We start from the raw sequence: 23,423 nt of genomic DNA on the forward strand, positions 1-23,423 counted from the left end.
AAACTGCAATCCTTTCTTTCTCTAAAACAAATTTAAAAATCCTGCGTGGTATTTTAAACACTTATAAAATTATAAATATTTCGAAATAATTTAATGTAACCCAAAATCTGGTCACTCTTCATAAGGTTCAGTATGATCAAACTTTGTGTTTAAGAAAAATATATTGTTCTCAATTAAATTAGGAAGCTTAAATGTCTTGTTACCATCTCCACAGTGGAGAATATTGACCAGTAAAAGCCAGTAAGTTTGAATAACAAATAAAATTGAGAAGTTCACACATTTATGTGGAGAGTTAATTGAACGTAATGTGCCAATTATATGAATCACTAACGATGTTGGATTTAACATGTTTAAACATGTGAATGACTTGTAAACTTTCAGGCTGAGCAGAAACGCAGTAGTGATGAAATTTTAAACCATGAGCTGTCGAGTGCTGTTGCACCACAGCAGGAAGAAATGGAGAACAATGATGATTCATATGAAAATGTTCCTCCAGCTCATGAAGATATTGATGAACATCACCAAACACACACTTTACGCCAAGTCGAACGTACTAAAGAACTTCAGGTATTTGATAGTGTAGAATGATTAATTCACTTACAACCATCTATTTTGTTTTCTTTCTGCCTTCTTATCTCCTTTCCCCCTTCTCTCACTTTTATGTTGTCTGACTATTGATAGCCAATTTGACTTATGAATTGGATGATTTTCATTTAATATTTTTTATCTTTGAGGGCAGATTCTAATTCATTCTTTCCTATTTTCTGCCTTCCTCTTAGTCTTCACATATGATCCATATATCTTATCGTTTATAATCTGATTTCTTCTGCCTCAAACTCTTCTCCCATCTCCTGTTTTCTTTTTGTGTTCAGACTTACAGTTTTTCTAATCGAAGAATTTGCAGAGCTTCATTTGTTAAATAGACACTTATCAATAATAAATATTCTTTAGGAATTAAATCAGAAGTTGGCATTGAAAGAGGAGCTGGCATCTAAACTGATGGCCAACATAAATCATATGTCTTCCATTCGTGGTGATCATGAAGGTAATTTGAAAGAACTGCAAGAGCAAATTTTAGTTCTACAGAAAGAAAAGGATGAATTAATGCAAGCACTTCAGACTGCACAAAACCACAACACAACCAAGTAAGTTTTATTCACAATTAGTATAGATGCAGATTCTAAATCTTTTGCATCTTACCTGTTAAATTGAATAATTGTGTTCATTCTGCCATTACTTAACTTTGTTTAAAGAGGAACACAACACATAATTCTTTAGCAAATGAATGTACTCGTCCTTCAAAGCAACATTGCAGTTGTTTTGACTTGCCACCATTTTTCCAGGAGAACGATTCTTAGAAATAGTATGACATTACTTAGCCAAGTAGTTGCATCTGTAGCTACAGCAGTAGACCACATGTCACAGTCAGTTTCTTCCTCATTCCGTGCAATTCAGTCATTAACTAAATGTCTCAATGTTCGTTTTATGAATGTTCCAACACTTCTGGATATACAGGCAAGGACAGAAAGGAGAGAAAATTCTACCCATTTCTTAAAAGAAACTGCTCATTTGAAGCAGCAGTTGGCATGGGTGTAGTTTTGTAAGAGAAAACACTTCATCCTTACATCTAATGCTGTTACCTGCTCTAACAATTTTTTAATTCCTGATTACGATGAATCTGAGGTTATGAAGTATAAATTTATGCCCAATAACAGAAAAGGACCTACCCTTAAATCTGCATTAATACCAACCGTAAGAGATGTGAATATATTGAAAGTACAAGATAAGAAACCACGAAATTTACGATATGAAACAAAAGAGAGGAAGATTATTGTTTCCATACTTCTTCAAACCCCATGTATTCTTACTAGTGACGTGATAATTAATGATGAAATTTCATCCCAAGATCCGTGCCCTTTAAAGAATCATTTAATGTGGTTAAAAAAATTCAGTGCGAAATGGGAACTGAAATATTTAGAAAATTATGTATTGACGAAACTACTGATAATAATAGTGATCGAAGTTATGACCCAAGTGAAAGTTTCAATAGTGACTTTGAGGAAAACAATAGTGAAGACAGAAACAATGAAACTTATATATGGTTTCTAATTTTATGGCGTTGTTTGGAGAAACTATTTAAATTTTGTTTGCGTTGTGCATCGTCTGTCGTAAGAGTGATTCATTACACTAAAGGAGCAATATTGTGTGTTACAGCTGTTTGTGAAGAGGGTCATAATGTACAGTGGCATTCACAGGAAATGTAAGGCCAACATCCAAGAGTTAATGTGTTAATTAGATCGGCATTAATGTTATTTGGAATGCAGTTCAGTGTATTTTGTGAGTTTTGTAATATTCTGAAACTCTATATTTTCTAGGTCTATTTTCGATGGTAATATTAAATAGTTCTTCACTCTGCTTATTAATGAAGTGTGGCTAGAACAATGACAGACTTTTATAAACTCCATTCTAGCGAGAATATTTGGGTTTGTGGTGATGGACAGTTTGACTCACCAGGTTTCAACATAAAGTATGTAACTTATACGATAATGGATTTGAGTACAGGAATTATAATAGAATTAATGTTCTTTAAAAAGGGTGTGGTGAAAGAAGAACTGGAAAAAACAAGCTTGCCAAATGCTGCTGCACAATTTACTAAAAACTTAAGATTTGCCCATAAAATTATTTCTTGCTGATAAAATCTGGGTTTTCGAAGCCTTATGGAAACTGAGTATCCAAATATAGACCATGAATTTAATGTGTGGCATTTATCGAAGTCTTGCTAAACAACTTAAAGGGTTACAGTTCAAATACCCACAAGCATTTGAATGGAAATAGAGTATAATTAATCATTTATGGAGATCAGCAGACACGTGTCAAGAACAGTGAAGTTTTAATAAAGAAATTCACTTCAATTTTGTACCATGTAACAAATGTCCACAAATGAAGTGATTGAAACGAAATAATGAATTGCGCACGTGAAAAGCTTTCTGAAAGTGAAATAAGAAAAATGATTCTGAGTCACTGGAAAAAGTAATAACTAATCCTAGATTTTTAAAGGATCTTGAACATGCAAGTCATTATGTCCATACTGGGAAACTTGAGTCTGTGCCTGTAATACGCATCTAAAAGGATCACTTTTCCATATAAATGCATGGTTCTATGATCAACACTCGCAGTTATGGACCATAATGTTAATATTAGGAAGAACATAATTGGTGAGGTTTGGCAATTTTCCAAATTATTGGGTGCAAAAAAAAAATAATAATAAATATAGTGCCTCTACCATAACATTGAAACTTAATGTGGTGGGCAAAGTAATGATTAAATTATCTAGAAGGGCAAGTCAATCGGTCTGTGATAAGAATGCTTCTATCCGGGATTCATTTTTTTTTTTTTTTGGAGCCTGTAGACCTCTCTATTCCCTGAAACATCCATCACTTCAGTACCTAAGCCATCTGCAGGGGAACTGAGTCATAGAAAGTTCACCCGATTTCCAACACAACACTGATAAGAGGTAGGTCTCTTTATATATTTTAAAATAATTTAATATCAGACGCAGATCCAAAAGTTGGTGGCAGAATTTTATTTATTAGTATTGGTTTAGAGAAAAAAAATAGTCTTCATTAAAAAAAAAACCTTCATATTATTACAACAAAATTATGTTTGCATGTAAAGTTTAGACTACTGTACTGATTTAATTAATTGTATTGACATTGTTGTGAACATGTTCTTAACAATGGTCCCTGGTGCCAGAGCGAATTTTTCTCCTCTAATAACAATTGTTACCATAACAGATAAATTCTGTAGGACCAAATATTAATCTTTACATAGATTCTTTGTCCAACAGTGCATATATTGTGGAATCCCAGCCACCAAGTCACCAGTTGAATGTGCTCCTTTTGTATAATGGCAGTTGACTTAATATAATATGTCAACATATATGTCAAACATGGAGTAAGATTACAAAGGGAAAAAACACTAGAGGAGAGGGATTTGTTCTGGTGCTGTGGATTGAACTTCGGTGTAGCTCAGTGTTAGAGCACTTGAATCCAGGACCCAGGTTTGATTCCCGGCACCAGAGTGAATTTTTCTCTTCTAATAACAATTTATTGTAGCTGTTTTGAAATGAGCATCAGTTTTATGTTTTGGCAGCTACTTCACTCATTCACAACTCCCAATATGATTGGAGGGCTGCACCTACCATTGGTCTGTGGGTCGTTTCGACCTAGCTGGGAAGATTGAGTAGTTTCCACTGACCATTCTTGCCAATGAAAAGATACATGCCATAGTAGGTCAGCATGTAATCTTTAAATGGCATTTCTCCCAATTACCAAATATTCTCCTTAGTTCATCAAATATCAATGGCTTCACTTCTATTGAATAATGAACCCATTACACAAACACAAGCTTATAAATATTTAGGTGTAACTTTTTATAGCAAATTAACCTGGAAACATTATAGCTACAATAATGGAGAAGGCAAGTAGAAGGATTTCCATCTTGAAAAGAATAACTGGAAGTAAATGGGGATGGCCTAGACAAGTCTTATATACAACATATAAAACACAGATTAAACAACTTCTCTAGTATAGTTGTGAAACAATTATTACAGCAAAAAAATCAAATTTAGATAAAATTGGAAAGTCCAAAATCAAGCTTTATGCATTATTACAGGTGCTGTTTCATCCACACATATATCAGTTTTGCAAGGTTTTACAGATAACACTCCATTACAATCAGACAGAAATCAACATAGCTTAATTTTATATGAAAAACTGAAAGGTATACCTAACGTAGACTATTGGAGAACCTACGCAGATACCTCTAGGACCTCAGAGACCCAACAAGGTTTTAATACAGAAAGTTAAATATCTACAAAATCAATATAGCCTACCTTTAGACAAAAATAGTATGAAAAAGTTACATCTTCTATCTTGATCTGAATGAAGGGGGAGGGGGGAGAGCAACTGTGAATAATTCAATGGTTGAGTTGTTTGGACTTTTTCCATTGCTAATTTAAAAAAATTGTAGTGCAGCATTTCGAAGAGTGGATTTCTCTTCGTCGTCAGGTGAAAACCTACTGTTTGTAATGATTCCCACAGTAGGTTTTCACCTGATGACGAAGTTAGATCCACTCTTCAAAACGTAGTGCTACAATTTTTTTAAATTAGCAATGGAGAAAGTCCAAACAACTCAACCATTGGTCTTCTGTCTTATCCCATCAATTGATTAAAAATCCATTATAATATAAATTTGATAGAATAAATTTAAAAACAGCATGAAAACCCTATTTGTTTGAAGCAAATTCCACTAGAAACTATCAACATACGATTTCCATAAACTGAGTGGGTACACATCTACACCGATGGCTCTAAAATTGGTAATAACTTTAATAATATGACTGGTCCTGAAATATACAGTAAATTATTTTGTTCTTATATCTCTCTGTCAAAATTCATCTCACTTTGATAGAGAACTTGAGGCAGTCAATTCTGCATTAAAACGTTCCTGTCACATTAACCTCTTTAATAAAGCTGTTATATTTAGTGATTCTAAATCAGCTATACAAGCCATTAATGCAAACACCTATACAACAACAACAACAAGAATTGCCATATTCACCAAACTATCAAACACTCACAATCTCTTCGCAAAACAATAGTTTTGCAATGGATTTCTTCACACTTTGAAATTCTTGGTAATAAGATAGCAGATTCCTTAGCAAGAAAGATCTCAATGTACCAACAAATTAAAAATCCATGTTTATCGTTTCAGTCCTTAAAACTAATAATTAAGAAAATCATTCAACAAGAAATATATGAAAACTTCATACATGAGAGTGTAAATAAGCAATAGAATATTTTATTAATAATCTGTGGTGCCGCAGCTCTTGAAGGAATATTTTATTAAAGAATAAAAACTTAATTCCAGAATATCCACAAATGAAATCTGTGGCTCTTTTTCGATTATATATGGAACATGATTTTTTGGCTGCCTATCTGTATAAAATAAATATTTTTATTTTGTAAAGAAGATAATACTGTAATGGATATGACACACCTCAAGAACTGTAAAAAATTTAAGAGCCACAGATCTGTTATTACGATACTGGGAAACACGAAGGCAAATAGAAGAGCTCGAATATGTCGAGCATTAGCAACCAACCAACCAACCATGTTTAACACATCCGTATCTAAAATTAATTTATAAAACACTGGATTCTGTGCAACAGTAATTGTTTTTCACTTTGCACACAGTTTCACTCTCAACACAACACAAGACACTTGCAATCAAATTGCATTATATTACATTTTCCACATTTACACCAATTAAGTGTATTTTTCTTCCCTTAAAATTAATATCCTGTGTTGGTTCAGTAACACATGTATCTTCAATCTCTTCATGTCCAGGTTCGAACTGATAAGGTTTGGTGTGTGAAGCCATTGAACTGGTGTGTTAATTAACATGACTCAAGCAGACTGTGCAGTCAGCACTTGGCTAACTGATGTTATGTGGAAGTTTAAATAGTCAATAACTCAAGTTCCAATTGTCACTGAGAGATTAAAGTTGCACCATTCGATTTAAAATAAGCTAATTTCAGCTATCCAACACTCAACTAACATTCGATATCTGTGTTGTGTTCCTCTTTTAGCCAGTGTACAACCTAAACTTTAGCAAGTGAGTCTGTTTTCAATTCCTATATAATTGCAGATCTGAGCTGCATCATCACTCAACCAGAAAAGAGCATTACCTTATCAAGTCCAAGACAGACCAGATACAAACAGTGGTTTGAATGCATGGCTATTTCTGTGTTCAATAAATTGCCATTGCATGCAAAGAATGTAGATTATAAAGTTTTTAAGAACCTGTACTTAGTTGGCTTGTTATTTTTTTTAACTGGTTTATTTTATGATGCTTTATCAAATGCGATGATTATCTAGCATCTGAATGAAATGAAGATGATAATGCCAGTGAATGAGTCCAGGGTATAGTGCCGAAAGTTACCCAGCATTTGCTCATAATGGGTTGAGGGAAAACCTCAAGCAGGTAACTTGTCCCAACCAGGATTTGAACCCAGGCCCACAGTTTTGCAGTCTAGCACTGTTGGCTTGTTAATAATTCAGGGTATACTTTGATTGTGTTAACTTTTTAATAAATTGTTTTCTCTCTCTTTCCCCCAATCTCCCTCTCCTCTTTCCCCACTCCACCTGCCTCTTCTCTCCTGTGCGTGTGGGAGGGGGAGGCGCGAGAGGTTTTCGTATATGTGTAGTAAAATGTTGTTAATGTAATCTGTTTTATTTAGGCTATCTGAACAGAGACGGAAACGACTTCAGGAATTGGAACAAAAGATATCTGTACTCAGCAAAAAAATAACTGAACAGGAAAAAATAATTAAAATGAAAGAGAGAAACGACGAAAAAATAAATCAGCTCAACAGTGAAATTCAGGTATGTTTGAGAAATTTAATAAAATGCGAGTAATTTTAAATTTTCTTTTGAACTAACACTTTTTTAGAATTTATTAAAAATATAATAAGGAAGCATTGGACAGTCAAGCTTGCTTGCATTGGACATGTTTCTTAACATTTTCAGGGTGTTTCTAGATCTTTACTTAAGTATAAACATGGATCTTCTAATATCAAATTATATTTTTTTGCAGATATTAAGAGCTTTCAAAAGACGGTTATATTTCGAAATCTTCAGTATTTAAGCTTCTTCTAAATCACCACCACCACCACCACCACCACCATACAGTGCATGTTTTAGGCCTACTGGCCTGTTCTGACTTCACAAAATACTTAAAGCTGCTCTCTCCAGCACTACTTCTGTGTACCTACATTGTTCTTTCCTGTTGGTGTATATCGATAAGCTTGAAGTGCAATACAGTAGTTTTCTATTCTCTGTAAGTGTTTGTGCCACTTGGATCTGTAATGTCTGTTTGTTGTACTTATTTCTTTTAAGGAACCCGGAGGTTCATTGCCGCCCTCACATAAGCCCACCATCGGTCTCTATCTTGAGCAATATTAATCCAGCCTCTATCATCGTATCCCACCTCCCTCAAATCCATTTTAATATCCTCCCATCTACATCTTGGCCTCCCCAAAGGTCTTATTTTGAGGTTTCGTTTATACAGTGATGAGTTGTTGTATTGTACTAAATTTGTGAAGTTCAGGTTTTTTACGTATTTCTTCATGTTTTTGGTGGTCAAATATGCCTAGTTGGAGATCAGTATTTTCTTTGATTTATAGTTGTTTTCTAGTATAACACAATACAGTAAACTCTCGTTAATACAAACTCAGTTACGACGAACTCTTTAATACAAACAATTTTCCCAGTTTCGGCTCTAATTCAGTGGTTTTAATGGATTTTTATTTGGTTAATACGAACTTTTCTGTTTATACGAATATCGAACAAATTTCCCAGATTTTTGTCCTCTCCTTTAATACGAACAAAAGACAACTTTTATATACACCCTTTACAGTTTATTGCATGGGAATTCTCTTTGCTCGCTCTCGTAGTAAAGGCTTCAAATGTCCTTCAAGATATCGATTAGCACACACATAATATGTATTGCTGTATTATTTCTTACTGGGACCAGAGTAGTATCGTAAGTCTTCTGTGTGTCCTATCTTGAGAGCTGTCATTGAGCACTACAGTGATTTAACTATTAGTTACTTACTGCCGGTGTTCAGGTTAACACCTCAATACGAGCAACAATATGAGTGGAAGAAGGAAAAAATTAAAACTAAAGTTAAAATTTTGAATGAAGTGTCTCATGGTACTATGACAAAAACTCAAATTGTAAAACATTTTCAAATTTCAAAGTGTACTCCTCCGACTATAATAAAAAACAAAGATAAAATTGACACTGCTACAGCTTCCGGTTCTTCATCAGGAAAAATTAAGCGAATTCGTGCAGAAAAATATGAGCAAGTGGAATGTGAGGTTTTTTGAATGTTTTAACAATATGGGGGCAATATAAGCGAGTTAGAAGTGTTCGAAATTAAAATAATTGTGGTAATAAAAGTAATAATTTTTATAAACTGGATAATCCCTATATCTGGAAGAGGAACTTGGACCAACCAAGGGAAAGATGAAAAGAGGCCAGATACTACTAATTCCACAATACTACCTGAAAGCCGGATTTGCATAATATATACATTACTGTAGGTACGTTAACAGAAAGCCACAATTTAAGTCACACAGAGTTGTGTGCACTCAAAGTTGGGTTTCTGGCGTCTTGTCAGCCCATTTGAGTTGTGTGGATATAAAGGGGAAAATTGTGACGGTTTCGTGTATAGTTCCTGGGTAGCTCAGTCGGTGGAGCATTTGTGCACTAAGCGAAGGGTCCCGGGATCGATACCCGGCCCTGGAACAATTTTTCCCTTGAAATTATTCAAGCATAGCATTGTTCTTCACTCGTTTTTGCATATCTGTGATAACAAAAGATATTTTTTTTATGTTACTATAAATGGAGGCTGATTTTTTCCTTAATTTTAGGTTTTATTCGATAAAATATTTTATATAGGGTGATTCACGAAGTTCTCCCTGGTTTATGGAGGTGATTCCTGAGGTTATTGGAACAAAACATGTAAATAAATTAATGGGAGTTACAATACATTTTCAAAACGCGTCATAGTGAATGGAGTGCTAGTCATGTTTGTTGCCATAACTACGTGCACATTATGATAGTCGCTATTTATTATGCTGTTAATTCTGAAGTTACATCACGATGCCTTACAAGTTTTCTTCTGAGAAGTATGCTGATATAGTGTTTATTTTGGGCATGTGCGATGGTAATGCAAAAGCTGCTGCTGTCGAATATCACCGACATCGTGATTGTAGGATTCTGAGTTCCAAAACCTTTAGTGGAACATATCAAACTTTGCGACAAACTAGTACTCTTCCCAGTGTTCATATTTAATACGAAAGAACTCGTGACGTGCGAGAAGATGAAAGCATTTTTGATGCAGTAGAGCACAGTCCATGTACTAGTCCAAGATGCCTAACTAGCCGGTTTAATGTTTCACAGTCCAAGGCATGGAAACTCTTTATGAGAACAGACTGTATCCTTTTCAATTGCAATAAGTACAGCATTTAGAACCAGAATAGTGTCCAGCATTTGCAGTTCTGTAACTGTTAAATGGGAATCGGCAGCAGTACTGCTTCATAATGTTCAGTGATGAGGCACAGTTTATGTGGGACGGAATCAACAATAAGCATAACTTGCATGTTTGGGGACATGATAATTCCTGTGTCATGTTAGAATCTAATTTTCAATGCCGATTCAGTCTCAGTATGTGGTGTGGTATTCTGGATGACCACCTGCTGGGGCTGTTCATTTTCCCTGGACACTTAACTGATGAGATGTACCTTCACTCTTTACAAAAGCAGTTACCACAGCTTCTTGAAGATGTTCCTCTGGCAAGAAGATGCCTGCCAATGTACTTCCAACATTTCCAATGTACTCCTCACTTCTATGCACAGTAAAAGCTTACTTGGATCAGCAATTCCCATAGTGATGGGTTGGTCGCAGGGGCCCTATCACTTGGCCTCCCAGATCGTGTATCAGGTTAAGGTACAAACACATGAAGAGTTGCTTCAACACATTCTAGATGTCATAGCGACAATTAGGAACGAACGTGTGAAGCTGCAAAATGCTACACATGCGGTTCACACCCTTATGGACCGTTCCACTCTAAATGAAAAAGACTGATACGTAAACAACCAATTGCATATTTTTTTTTTTTTTTTTTTTTTTGTTAGTTTAATCCTGAAATAAAAATTTTTTTCTGCTGCTTTCAAATTACCGTAACTCTGTAATTATGAATGCAATCCCATTAATTTATTTAGATTTTACATTCTAAATAACCTCAGATATCACCTCCATAAACTGGGGGAGAACTTCGTGATTCACCCTGTATAGTGTAATATACTAAAATCCTACCTTTTATCACATTCTTTGTCAAAGATCTTTGATGATATAATACTATCCTTAGTAAATGTTCCATTGTTTGATAATACTGTGCGTACTGAATTCCCTGTAATATGGAATCTGTGATAGTAGCTCTTCATTTTGCCATTTCTAAGTTCGGCTTTATTGGGATTTTATGTATTTGTGTGAGTGTATGTTCCTGTTTTTTTTTTTTCTTTTTTTTTTTTCTTTTTTTTTTTTTACACTGAGCATTGAAAATTGTGTTTTCACCTTTCAGGGAATGAAACAGGCAAAAGTTAAAATGATACGTCAAATGCGATCAGAAAATGAGCGATTCCGAACATGGAAACAACAACGAGAGAAAGAGTTGATAAAATTACGAGTGCAAGATCGACGTCGTCAAAATGAGTTAGCTCGTATGGAAAGACTGCACACTAAACAGCAGAATGTCCTGAAGAGAAAGGTAGAAGAAGCAGTGGCTGTAAATAAACGTCTTAAGGTATGAACAATGTTGATACTTTTTCTTCCTGGGCAGGGAACGGATGGACTTCTACAAATGAAAATTGACTATAGGTTCAAAAATTGCGATTTTCAATTTTTTTTTGTGTCCCTAGATCTGTTGAATTCTACATGTACCTCCATTGCTCTGTGTCAAAAAGAGTTTAGCAATTAAACTCCCCCTCCTCCCACCTGTCAGCTGATTCCTGATCAATCATCATGATTAATCGCTGCCTAGTAGAATCAGTCTGCCTGTGAACTACTTAACAGTGCTCTGTACAGAGACCCTGATTAAACAGCTATGCGTTTAAGGAGCACTTTTGGATCATTGGTCATTAGATTCTGGGTCCTAAATGCCACCTTAAATGGTTTGGAAAGGTCTTTAGCCTCCACCACCTTAAGGACAAAATTGTCCCTGATTTGAACTCCATTTAGATGTCTCTGGAGCTAGTTGCAGGACTCCTGATTCTCACAATGGTAGATCAGGACCCCATCTTGAAGTGAAAACGTCGTGAGGAGTGGTAGAGATTCACCAGATTGTGCCTCATCCCTCTCAGGATCGCCGCCTGAGTATGCTTGACTACAAGTTTGTCATCAGGATAGGATACCCTAATGATGGCCATCTTGTTTGAAGGCAAGGCTTTCCTATAGGAGACTCCAGGTTCCGTACCCCAGTGTCTCTTAACAGGTTTAGTCTTTGCCAAAAGTGGTGTGTCTATACTGGTTCTAGTTCTTTTAGAAGTTCCTGGGTCAGCTTGGCTCCCACTACCGCTAGGTTTAGGAGAGAGACCCGATTGTGTAGTGCTCCCAGTTCCTTTCTTCTTGGCCCTAGCCCTTTGCAATTTCCTTCTAACTTAACTTTTACTGATAACTTTTTAGTGCTCAGGTGCAGCCGATTTATAGAAGAGGCAGTGATACCCATTTCCTTGTTAGGTGATAGGTTTCCCTCAATTGGAGAGTTCCTGTCACACCTCTTTGTTTTTTATTTTTGTATTCTTTCATAGAAGTTCCACAAGTACTGGGGAAATAAAGGTCACACAACACAGAGCCCTGATTGTATTGGGAAGGCTAAATACTGCAGGGTTTCGCCTGATGACGTGCAGAGATCGGTAGTGACACTGTTATTTTACTACTCTAGTGCCATACAGCCCTTGGCACGATGCGTTTACACCTTGACTTGAGTAGACCAGAACCCATATGTGGTAGCGGTGATCCAGCTGGGAGACCTGCTGAGGTCCTCCAACTGGGAGTCCCTTTGGGTTGGATTTTAGATGGAAGCTGCTTCTTTGTCTGGTACCTCCTCCGTGACCTCTCTGGTATGAGTGAAGGCCCATTCATAATGAAAATTAAACACAACGTAAGCATTAACTTAAGAATGTAAACATTACCATAAAATAAAAAATTCGTACCATCATTCACGATTGGAACATAAACATAACCCCAAAGATACTTCGTAACCATGGAAAATAACGACGTCATTTCGTCATATTCTATTATATACTTCAGCGCTCTACGATTGTATATTGTTTCCAAATCACGTAAGCATAAACATGAAAGTTTGTAGTTTGCAAACTTCCATGTTAACATCTAACGGTAATGATACTGTAATGTCAATGTTTATGTGAATCATTGTGAATGATCTACTTGGTAACCTAACTGCAAACTTCTGTGTTTATGTTACGTTTGCATTTAATTTTCATTGTGAATGGGCCTTTACTTTGCCAGTACAGCTCTCGGTTTCATTGGATACACCCCCCCCCCCCACCACCACCAACTTCAAGGTCAAGCGGCTTGTAGGTGGGACTACTTGGTTATAGTGAAATTGATATTTTGCAAAATGAAGTAACAAACTCAGCATGACTTTCACCAAAAATTTGTCAAGCATGTGCATATGAATTCCTATTTTTCATACCAGAAATAAATTGATTGAGAAGGTTGATCTGCTGTCTAGAGTAATTACAGCTGAGGACATGGAGGAGTATGTTGATGGTTCGCACTGTGAATTTCAAATTAAAATTATTCTTATGTTATACACTGCTCAAAATTGAAAAGCAGTAATTTTGTAACTGCAGAGCATTTTTATAATTTCATAAAATGTATGCATTCATAAACCGAAAAATGATGTATAACTCTTCTCTCTGCAAAACTGAAATGAGAAAGCAATGAAAAATTTAACATAGTATTCTTCTTGTAAACAGTGCCTAATATGGAGTATTGCCCCTTCTGGCTTGGATGACTTCTGTACAATGATGATTAATGCTACTAATGAGGTGCTGGATTCTCTCTTGAGGTAAAAGTCTCCACTTCTGCAAAAGTGCTTCTTCCAAAGTTTGAAGGGCTTTTGGAGGCTGTTCACTCTTCCATACACGTTGTTGGAATTGATCTCAAACTGTTTGTAAAAGCTAGGCTTCTTTCACTTTGGTTCCGTGCTGACATCTAGCTATGGTAGGAACTATGTGTCAACCAGATGAGAGCTGATGCCTATTCACTCCCTCAGATAAATAATATGAGGGGAGAAAAAGACACCAGCCACCCACATTACTTGGCACTTAAATTTTGAAGTGAGAATGAAACCAGTGACTGTAAATACAAGTGATTACCGCACAGAGTACAAAAAAATATATATATTGTGACACCGATATGAGATTCGAACTCACGACCAGCAGAAGGAAGTGCAAAGTCAGCCGTGTTTTGGGCGGGTTGCGCGCGCATCTGCCTCCTGGGGCATGGCTACGCGCAGTGAAGGAGGGGAGCAGCAGTGTGCGAGATTATTCGAGAATGCCATCCTGACATCCCTGGAAATCTTCTAGGCATCTATCGATTATTCGAGATCGCGAACTATCCAGAACTCGTACTTTCTCGCAACGATAGTTTGGTTATAAAAGAGAAGACGCAAGTGAACGCGAGACAGTCATTCAGTCAGCCAGTAAGCCAGTCTTGTGTAGCAGTGAAGCCAGCTTCGAGACCAGAGCGCGACTTGAGTTGTGTCCGTAACTGTGGAGCCTGAAGCCCGGAGTTCGAGTGCAGTGGACCGCAGTTGGGGGACCTGAGTTCGAAGTTCAGCGGATCGTCTCTGAAGGTCTGTGGTTCGAGATTCTGTGAACGCGAGTGACTGAGCTAGAAGAACTAGCCAAGACATACGAGCTGTGAACTGAGAACTGACCGTTCTGTGTTGTAAATAGTGCTTTGTAAATATTAGTTAGGATTAACAGTTCATTGTTGTTCGTAATAGTCCAAGTAAATTGTCGCTGTCGTCTGTGGAGTGCACTAACGAACTCTGTGTTGCTGTGCGAAGAGCAAATCCCATTGTTGACGAGAGCGTTTAAGGTGAATTGTAGAAAGGAATTATTGTTGCTTTAAATAAAAGTTACATTGTTTTTGAATTTAAAATTTACAATAGATATATATATGTACATATACAAGTGAGAGATATAGGAATTTGAACTGCAGCTGAATGTCGGGTAAAACAACTTGGTACACCCTGATTTACAGGCAGTTCCAGCTGGCTATTCAAGTTCTGCAAATGCCACAACATGGGAACAGAAAGATGTGCAGAGAGAGCCTAAGTGTCGATGCATCTGCTGTTTGACTTTTTGGGAACAAATTTCAAGCTCTCATAAAAGACGAGGAGTTAAGTTGCCTGTACACAATTAAATTTTTCTTCCAGTTCAGTACTTTAAAGGAAAACTTGTTATATATTGATCAATATTGAAAAAGATTTATCAAAGTCTAAAGATTTGACAAGATTTTTAAAGCATGTGCGTGAAGTTCATTGTTTGGTTTACTTACCAAATATTACAATATAAATACGTAATTCCTTTGGAGAATAACTAGACTATATAAAACAATATTTGCATTACTTAACTTTACTGCCCCTAAAATAAAGAATATTACGACTGCACATTGTTTTAAAACAAAATATTTACGATTAGTACATAGTCTAGTATATAGTCACGAAGCTTGAGTTTATGAGGGTACTAGGAACAATAGACTGAGCCAGTACTATTTCGCATTGTCTATAATGAGGTGATAGTAGCGATCCTAGTGGTTAGCAACTATCTTTGGATGCATATTTACTACGTATTGAGCTTTGCTAGACTGTGATTAGTATTTGACTAGGTTTAGGTTATAATCTTAAAAATACATGTATTGGTATTTATTCGAGATATCTGCCTTGCAATTCCCTCATACCCATTATTTTTCTTAACTTTATTATGGCATTCCACAAAACCCACTGCATACAAACGTGGGTTTAATTCATATAATAATAATTGAATGAACTTGCAAACAACTTCTTTCAGCAAGGACCTTATGTTTTTCTTTGGCTCCTGATGCATAATGTTTTCGAATCTCATCGGTTAATTCCTTCAAAGAATTGTTAAATCTTTGTGATTGACTGGCGCATGTTATTATTTACTTTCAAGATATTCAAAGACTTTTAAAGTATTATAAGGAACTGACAATAAAACTAGTATTTTAAGTGAATTGACAACACAATTTTGAAAGTCTTGTGACGCGTTGAATTTAACGAAAATTTGATCGTATATAAGCAACTCTAGATTTAAAAGTCAGGTTATAGTGCTAATGAGAAAATTCTGGTAGAATTAAGATATATATTTCTGGATGTCCAATGAATCAAATAACTCTCAAGAAAGATTATGCTGTTATCCCTAAGGTAATTTAATCTTATAGTCAATATTTGTTTTGCATGACTTGTCTGAGAATATCCAAGCTACAGAGTCCTTAAAAAACATGCCTGGTCGAATAATCAGCAAAAAACGAGTTCTTGCGTTGTGTGATAATGCAGAGTAGCTATTATATGTTAAAGCCTATTATTGTTGAAAATAATAAATTGCAAAAGACTTAAAAACGTTCATTATTACATTTCTAGAAATGCATAATTTACAGGAGACATAACTTTCTATATGTTTCACAAATGCTCTGTGCCAACAATAAGAAGTCATCAAATGTAACCCAAAGTGAAGTAAAAGCCATCATCTTACTGGATAATGCACCTGCTTATCCAAAGAAGAAATGTTGTGTTGTGTTCCTGCTGCATATCATAGCTTCCATAATTGAACCAATCTCCTGGGTAAAAGTAAAGTTAAATTTTATCGTGTTTGCTGGTAAATGAATAAATAAACACATGGAAATCATTATGTGGTTTATGAGTGTGAAATAAAAGTAATTGTGATGGTGCATTATTAGTTGTAGAATCAACTGCAGTTGTTGTTAACATTGCTCACAGGATGCTTTAGCTGTACAGAAAAGTGTCCAAGATAGACGATTACAACAGCATGGCACTGCTGCTAAAGTGCAATTGTGGATTGATCAAGAATTAGAAGTGCTAATAAGCACAGTAGCTGCTGAAAGAACATTGGAACAATTGCTGGAAGACAGAGCTACACTGCATGAGCAATTAGAACTACTCAAGGTAAAGATCTATATTGCGTTTTAATATGATTATCTTTATTGAGTAAAACCTAACTTTGTAATCAATATTTCTTTTTATAATTGCATAACATTCATGTAGCAATGTCCAGTTTATTGTCTCATAGTGTGCATTCTCATTAATTTCTATGAATAGTCATTATCTCATAACATCATTTAGTGCACTTCATAGACAATACATAAACATAAAAAATTGATGCATAAATTCTATGATAAATGGTGTTTCATACTTTCTAGTTTTTTCACTCAGCATGTCTGGTGAAGACTATTCCCTTGTTTAGCAGAATAGGCTATATTGTACATGTTAAAAGTGTACTACTGTGTTATATATAGTTAATACCCGGTATTTTTACTTTTCGTATGAAGTATAAAACATTGTGATACTACAAAAAAAAATCTATTTTGTTTGAGATTGTAGCGAAAATACACATTCTCTGCATTCCTAATACTGGAAGAATGGTTTGGGCATGCTGTGTCTGTTTTCAGCAATTTTTTTCAAAACTACTGGCCTTGTGTTCATATTTAGAATCTCTGAGGTAATTTATTCCATGAAATGCGCATTAAATGCATTTTTTTAATTAATGGATATTGAAATAAAGAAAAAACACGAGTTTTCTTATTACATGAAATGAACTGAAAATAAACCTAAGCCACCTTTTCACGAAACCCAAGGTATATCTTATGAATCTAGACTGTGATACAATTAGTAATGGGAGAAACAAAATTTGTCTTTATTTTTTCGGAAAATTTTCTGCCTGATCAAGTCGTTGCTTTCTGCACTCTTTTCCTTACAGCCTCGAAAGCTGCACGTATCCTCATTATTATTAGCCAACAGTATGTCAAACATAAGTCATGGTTGTGTTGTTACTGATACTAAAACTGCCGCTGATGAATATAATGTTCTGAGAAGTGAGAATTTTGCTGATCTAATCTAAATTGTCACAACACAATATGCTCCATGTTGAGCTGATGTATCCCTATCATTGTAATATGCTTAGTTATAATTGTCTGAAGAAATCGTTAATATGATGTGTGGTTCGTAATTTCATGCCTTCACTGTATCTGTGAACTGTCTTTCACAACTCAGCCATTACCAATCACCTATAGCAAGTGCGAAGTTCTACGGTGTATTTTTATAGTGTATAGTGTATGCTTGTTTCAGAAAATTATTTTATATAGGCCCAATTTATTTTCAAATCCTGATCCATTTTGAATTGCTCATGTACAGTTTTGATGTAATTGAGTAATAAAATAAAAGCGTGTGTTTTGATTAGCAAGTAGTTCATTAGTAAAGATAAGAGGTGAATAATAATTGCAGTATATACAGTAAGTGCAATTACAAAACTTGACAGCAAAATCAATAAGCATAATAACAAAAAAAATCTAATATGGGAAAAAAAATTTGTATTTAAAATTTTCATCAGTACTCCTTAACTTAAAGTTTGAATCATCATGCCTCCCAGGTTTTCGAATTTATTTGAAAGGGGGAGAATTAAATTTCAGAATTAGCACTACAGATATTTGGAGCTACATAATTTGTGGAAAAACATTATATAAACCATCACTGGCAAAGTGATTTACGAGTTGCTGTGTGTCAGTGATTCTGCTGAGGATGTCTCGCCTAGTTACATTCACGATATACTCTTAATAAAAATGTGTGATTTTTTTCGTATGTTACTATAATTTCTATCCTAATTGTAAAGACCATCGAATTTAAAAATATTAAATAGCAAAAATGGTTAATAGAAACAATGTTAGTGAATTGTAACGGTTTTATGATTATGGTTACTTTTTGCGACCTTGTGTTTAAGCTGGTCACTTACGAGGTTTACTGACTTCTATTCATAATAATTTGTTCCTTTCTGTTGATTTCTTCTCCAGTTTTTTATACATTGTGCATAATAACATTCTATAATATTACTAACTAGAAAAATTTGATGAATAAGCCTTCTGTATATATTATTATAACATTCATTCATTCATAATGTTCTGCCCAAGGGTAGATCCTTGCAAACCCAGCATTCTCCAGTCTTTCCTATTTTCTGCCTTCCTCTTAGTCTCTGCATATGATTCATATATCTTAACGTCCTCTGATATCTTTTTCTGTCCCGAACTTTTCTCCCATTCACCATTCCTTTCAGTACATCCTTCAGAAAGCAGTTTCTTCTTAACCAGTGACCCAGCCAATTCCTTTTTCTCTTCCTGATCAGTTCCAGCATTATTCTTTCTTCACCCACTCTTTCCAACACAGCTTCGTCTTTTATTCTGTCACTTTCACACACTCCATCCTTCTCCATATCCACATTTCAAATGCTTCTAGTCACTCTCTTCACTTCGTCGTAATATCCATGTTTCTGCCCTCCCTACAATGCTACACTCTACACAAAGCACTTCACTAGTCTGTTCCTTAGTTCTTTTTCCAGAAGTCTGCAGAAGATGCTCCTTTTTCTATTAAAAGCTTCCTTTGCCACTGCTAATCTCCTTTTGACTTCTTGGCAGCAGCTCATGTTACTGCTACTCCCCAAGTATTTTTTTTCACTTGCTCTACTGCCTCATTTAGAATGTACAAGTTTACCTTTTATACTTTTCTTAATATGACCATAGTCTTCGTTTTGTTGGCATTTATCTTCGTCCCCTACTGCTCACAGCTGTCATTTAGCTCCAGTAGCATATCCCTTAGTATCGTCTCCCCTTCTGCTAGCAATGGCATATCATAAGCAAATTTTATGCACTTCATTCTTCTTCCTCCTATCACTTCTCCCCTGTATTGAAAACAGTTCTTCACTAAATCCTCCAAGTAAATGTTGAACAGAGTAGGTGATAAAAGACATCCTTGATGCACTCCTGTTCCTATTTGACTTAGACATTTCTTCCCCTACCCTGGCTTTGTCTCGTTTCATATAAAGGTTACTGAACAGTCTCCTCTCTTTCCATTCCACACCAATTTTGTTTAGGATTCCCATCAGTTTATTCCAACCTTTTTCTAAATCCACAGATACTGTAGACACTTCTTTATTCTTTTCTAGGTATCTTTCGCCGATTGTTCATAGCAGTCGAATAGGATCTCTCGTATCTTTTTCCTTCCTGAAGCCAAACTGCTCTTCTTCCAACTGTTGTTCCATTTTAGAATATAAACATCAATTCAGTATTCACAGGAGAATTTTTGCCAACCGTGATATCAGGCTGTTAGTCATGAACTCATTACATTTTTTGGCATTATTTTTCTTCGATATTGGAAGCAACACTGTCTCTGTAAAATCTTCAGGCCATTCGCCTTTCTCATATATTTCATTGCATAATGACAAAATTTCCTTCTTGTTTTCACACAGGCATTTCACGTATTCAATGGGGATTCCATCAACTCCTATTGCTTTCTCATTCTTAATTTCCCTAAGTGCTATTTCAACTTCTTTTCTTAAAATTCAAAATCCTTTTTTGTCTTCTAATACAACTGCTTCATCTTCTGTAGCCAAGTCATCTGGGTGATTGCCTGTCTCATAGAACTCTTCTACATATTTCGTCCATCTGTTCAGTATTCCTGGTTTGCCTTTTATTTCATTTCCGATTTCGTCTTCTATCAACCACATGAATTTCCTATTCTAATTTGTGAAGTCCAAACATTTTACTTCGCAGTACATTAAATCATATCTTCCTTCTGTCTCTAGATCCTTCGTCTTTACATTTCTCTTTCATCCAGTCTTTCTTCACCTTATCAGTTTCTCTTCTTGGTTCGTTGTTAAGTGTCCTATAACTTCTTCTACCTTTTTCTGTGTTGATGTTTTTCAATTTTCTCCTTTCCTCTACCTTCTCCAACATTTTTCCTGTGATCCAAGGTTTCTTAATTCTTACACCTTCTCTCTATCCTATTGTTTCTTATGCTATTGTCTTTATACAGCTCTTTAGATTAGTGCAGTACTCTTTACTATTCTCAGGTGTGGATTTTAATGTAGCAGTTTTCTCTTGAAAATTTGCTTCAAATTTTCTTCTTTCCTCTTCATTCTTCAGTTTTTCCATGTTCAATTTCTTTGTCTTATCTTCAGAAGAATATCAGCAGGACATGATCTGAGTTAATATCTGCTCCTGGTAAAGACTTTGCACTTTTAAGCAATTTCGTAATTGTTCCTGTACCAGTATGTAGTCTATCTGGTATCTGCTTTCATCCCTTGAGCATGTCCATGTGTATCGTCTTCGTTTGTGTTGTTGGAATAATGTATTTCCAACAATCATTGCATTTCATTTACAGAAATTCACCAAAGATTCTTCTCTGTCATTTCTTCTTCCCAATCCATATTTTTCAACTGTTCTTTTCTCTTGTCCTTTTCCTACAACTGCGTTCCAGTCACCCATTAGGATTATGTTTGCTCCTTTCTTCTCCTCATCTGTATCTTCTATCTTGTCATAGCTTTTTTCCACTTCCTCGTCTGCTAATCCACTATGTGACATATAAACTTGCACTAGCATTAAGTTCATTTTCTTCCCATGTTATATAATGAAATATCATTACAAATAATTTATCAGCATATCAATAACAACCTCATAAAATTACTTACAAAAACACTCCCAAAAATAATATACACTTATGAAAAAATAAATAAATAAATAAAAAATTATTGGATTAACAATATTTTCACCGTTACAATTACACTAAATATAAACATTTACATAGAAATAAAAAAAAATTTACAGGAGAAAAAGTTCGTCCAAAGGGCTGGACTCTGGAAGAGTACCCAAAACGCTCATTGCATTTCCGCGTTGAATAGCAATACTTAAGCGTTGACGCAAATAAGTAGTGCAATGGCGATCACCAGTAATGGAGATCAAAATTTGGCCGATTTGAGATACCAAAACTTTAGCGTCATGACTCCAAGGACCGAAGGTCTCCACGGGGACAAAGATATAATTGTCTAAAAGATGAGCATATTTATTGACTTTCTTCTTCACGGCTAATTCAGCAGCAGATGCTGCGTGTCTGGAAGTATTCAGCAAGTGAGATGGAGCTAGAGTGTCAACGCAAGTGGAGTCCCAAATTAAAGATCTTCCTCTAGACCATGGAATTAAGGTAAGACCATCGGGTCGTTTACCATCTGCGCGACTAATATCTGGTGGTTCCAAAAGAGACAGGATGCCACAAGAAGCCAGAGATCTTTTAATGATATCATTAAGTGATGTATGTCTGGGAATGCGACCCTTGCTCCTCGCACAGCTAAGTGCATGATAACCATAAATATCAGCAATTCCCCCGCAAATACATTGGTGTGGCTGGCAGAGTTTACAACCAAGGCGTAAAGCTACTGCGATTTTAAAGGATGTACTACCTATTAGGGTGCCGATGTGAGGAGAAGGTAAGGTAATTTCTTCCCTATTAGGCTCATCATTATCATCCAGTCATCTGCATAATGCACTGATATCACTTTATCTCACGTGGTCCCAGTAATACACCAACAAATGACTTCCTTTGCGCTCATTCAACCTAAATTCATCACTCACCAACTCACCACTATTTTCTCACCTCACTTCTGATATTCCCATCACATCCACTCTGTTTCTTCTCATTTCTTCCTTCAAGTTTTTCAACTTACCTGCTTGCAGAAGAATCCTCACATTCCACATTCTAATTCTCAATTTTCTTTTCTTCTCTCTGTTGGGTTGCTTATAATGTGTCCTTCCCCAGCATCCTCCTCCCGGACATCTGATTGGGGGGATAGTTTATGTCCAGAATCTTGTACCATGGAAAGACTCATCATGCCATGTTTGCAGTTTTTATTGGGAAAGGTAAATGCTGTAGCTTTCCATTGATTTCTACACACACACACTCTTTCTCTCTTTCGCATCTTAAAAGGTCCCAGGATGCCCCAGCGTGGAGGTGAGGAGAGTGAAATAATAGAAGAAGAATACAGTATAACATCTAATTAACGTTTTTCTGGGGACATGGAATAATTAATCTTAAATGGAGATTGATGCAAAATAGGGGTTTGAATACTTTTGCAAAAGTCTGCCGAGGTAGCTCTGTGGTAGCGTGTCTGCCTCCAGACTAGCTGGCCCGGTTCAATTCCTGGCAGGGTCAGAAATTTTCATGTAAAATTTCTACCTTGGGACTAGGAGAGATGGTGGTGCACAACTTCTAATCACTAGATTGTACACCAATATGCCTGGGTTAAATCCAAAATCTCCGCAGTGCATATGCAAAGAAGGCATGTGTCACTGTTGATAGTGATTCATCCGTCAGATGGGAACGTTAAGCCTGGCGGCCCCCTTGGTGCTATTCGACAGGAGTAGGCTACATGCTGGCACAGGGTTTCCCCTTCTCCCTTCCTCATCTTCATCATCATCACTCATTCCAGACACTACACTTACACATACACTCATCTTAGTACACAACATAACTCTCCACAGATACACATCATGTACAGTGTGACCTGCTGAAGTGCTGTACAACTAGAAAATGGGTCACAGTTCTGCCATCTATCCGCAATATGCGGAACCCGAATTACGCAAGTGAAGTAGGTGGGCATTAGATACACACACTCACACACATACTT

The 23,423-nt window shown here is 36.0% G+C and overlaps 1 protein-coding gene across 4 annotated transcripts in view; it reads left to right on the forward strand.

Annotated features, from left to right (window-relative positions):
* Positions 1 to 23,423, forward strand: part of Klp3A (kinesin-like protein 3A) — a 177,403-nt gene that overhangs the window by 74,155 nt on the left and 79,825 nt on the right. For all 4 annotated transcript variants that reach the window (XM_069833219.1, XM_069833220.1, XM_069833218.1 and 1 more), the window contains 5 exons: positions 382 to 567; positions 952 to 1,145; positions 7,304 to 7,448; positions 11,213 to 11,434; positions 16,682 to 16,867. In XM_069833219.1, the coding sequence (XP_069689320.1) occupies positions 382 to 567; positions 952 to 1,145; positions 7,304 to 7,448; positions 11,213 to 11,434; positions 16,682 to 16,867 (933 nt within the window). The remainder of the gene's footprint in view (positions 1 to 381; positions 568 to 951; positions 1,146 to 7,303; positions 7,449 to 11,212; positions 11,435 to 16,681; positions 16,868 to 23,423) is intronic.

Source organism: Periplaneta americana, chromosome 8 (assembly GCF_040183065.1).
Source record: "Periplaneta americana isolate PAMFEO1 chromosome 8, P.americana_PAMFEO1_priV1, whole genome shotgun sequence".
Lineage (NCBI taxonomy): Eukaryota > Metazoa > Arthropoda > Insecta > Blattodea > Blattidae > Periplaneta > Periplaneta americana.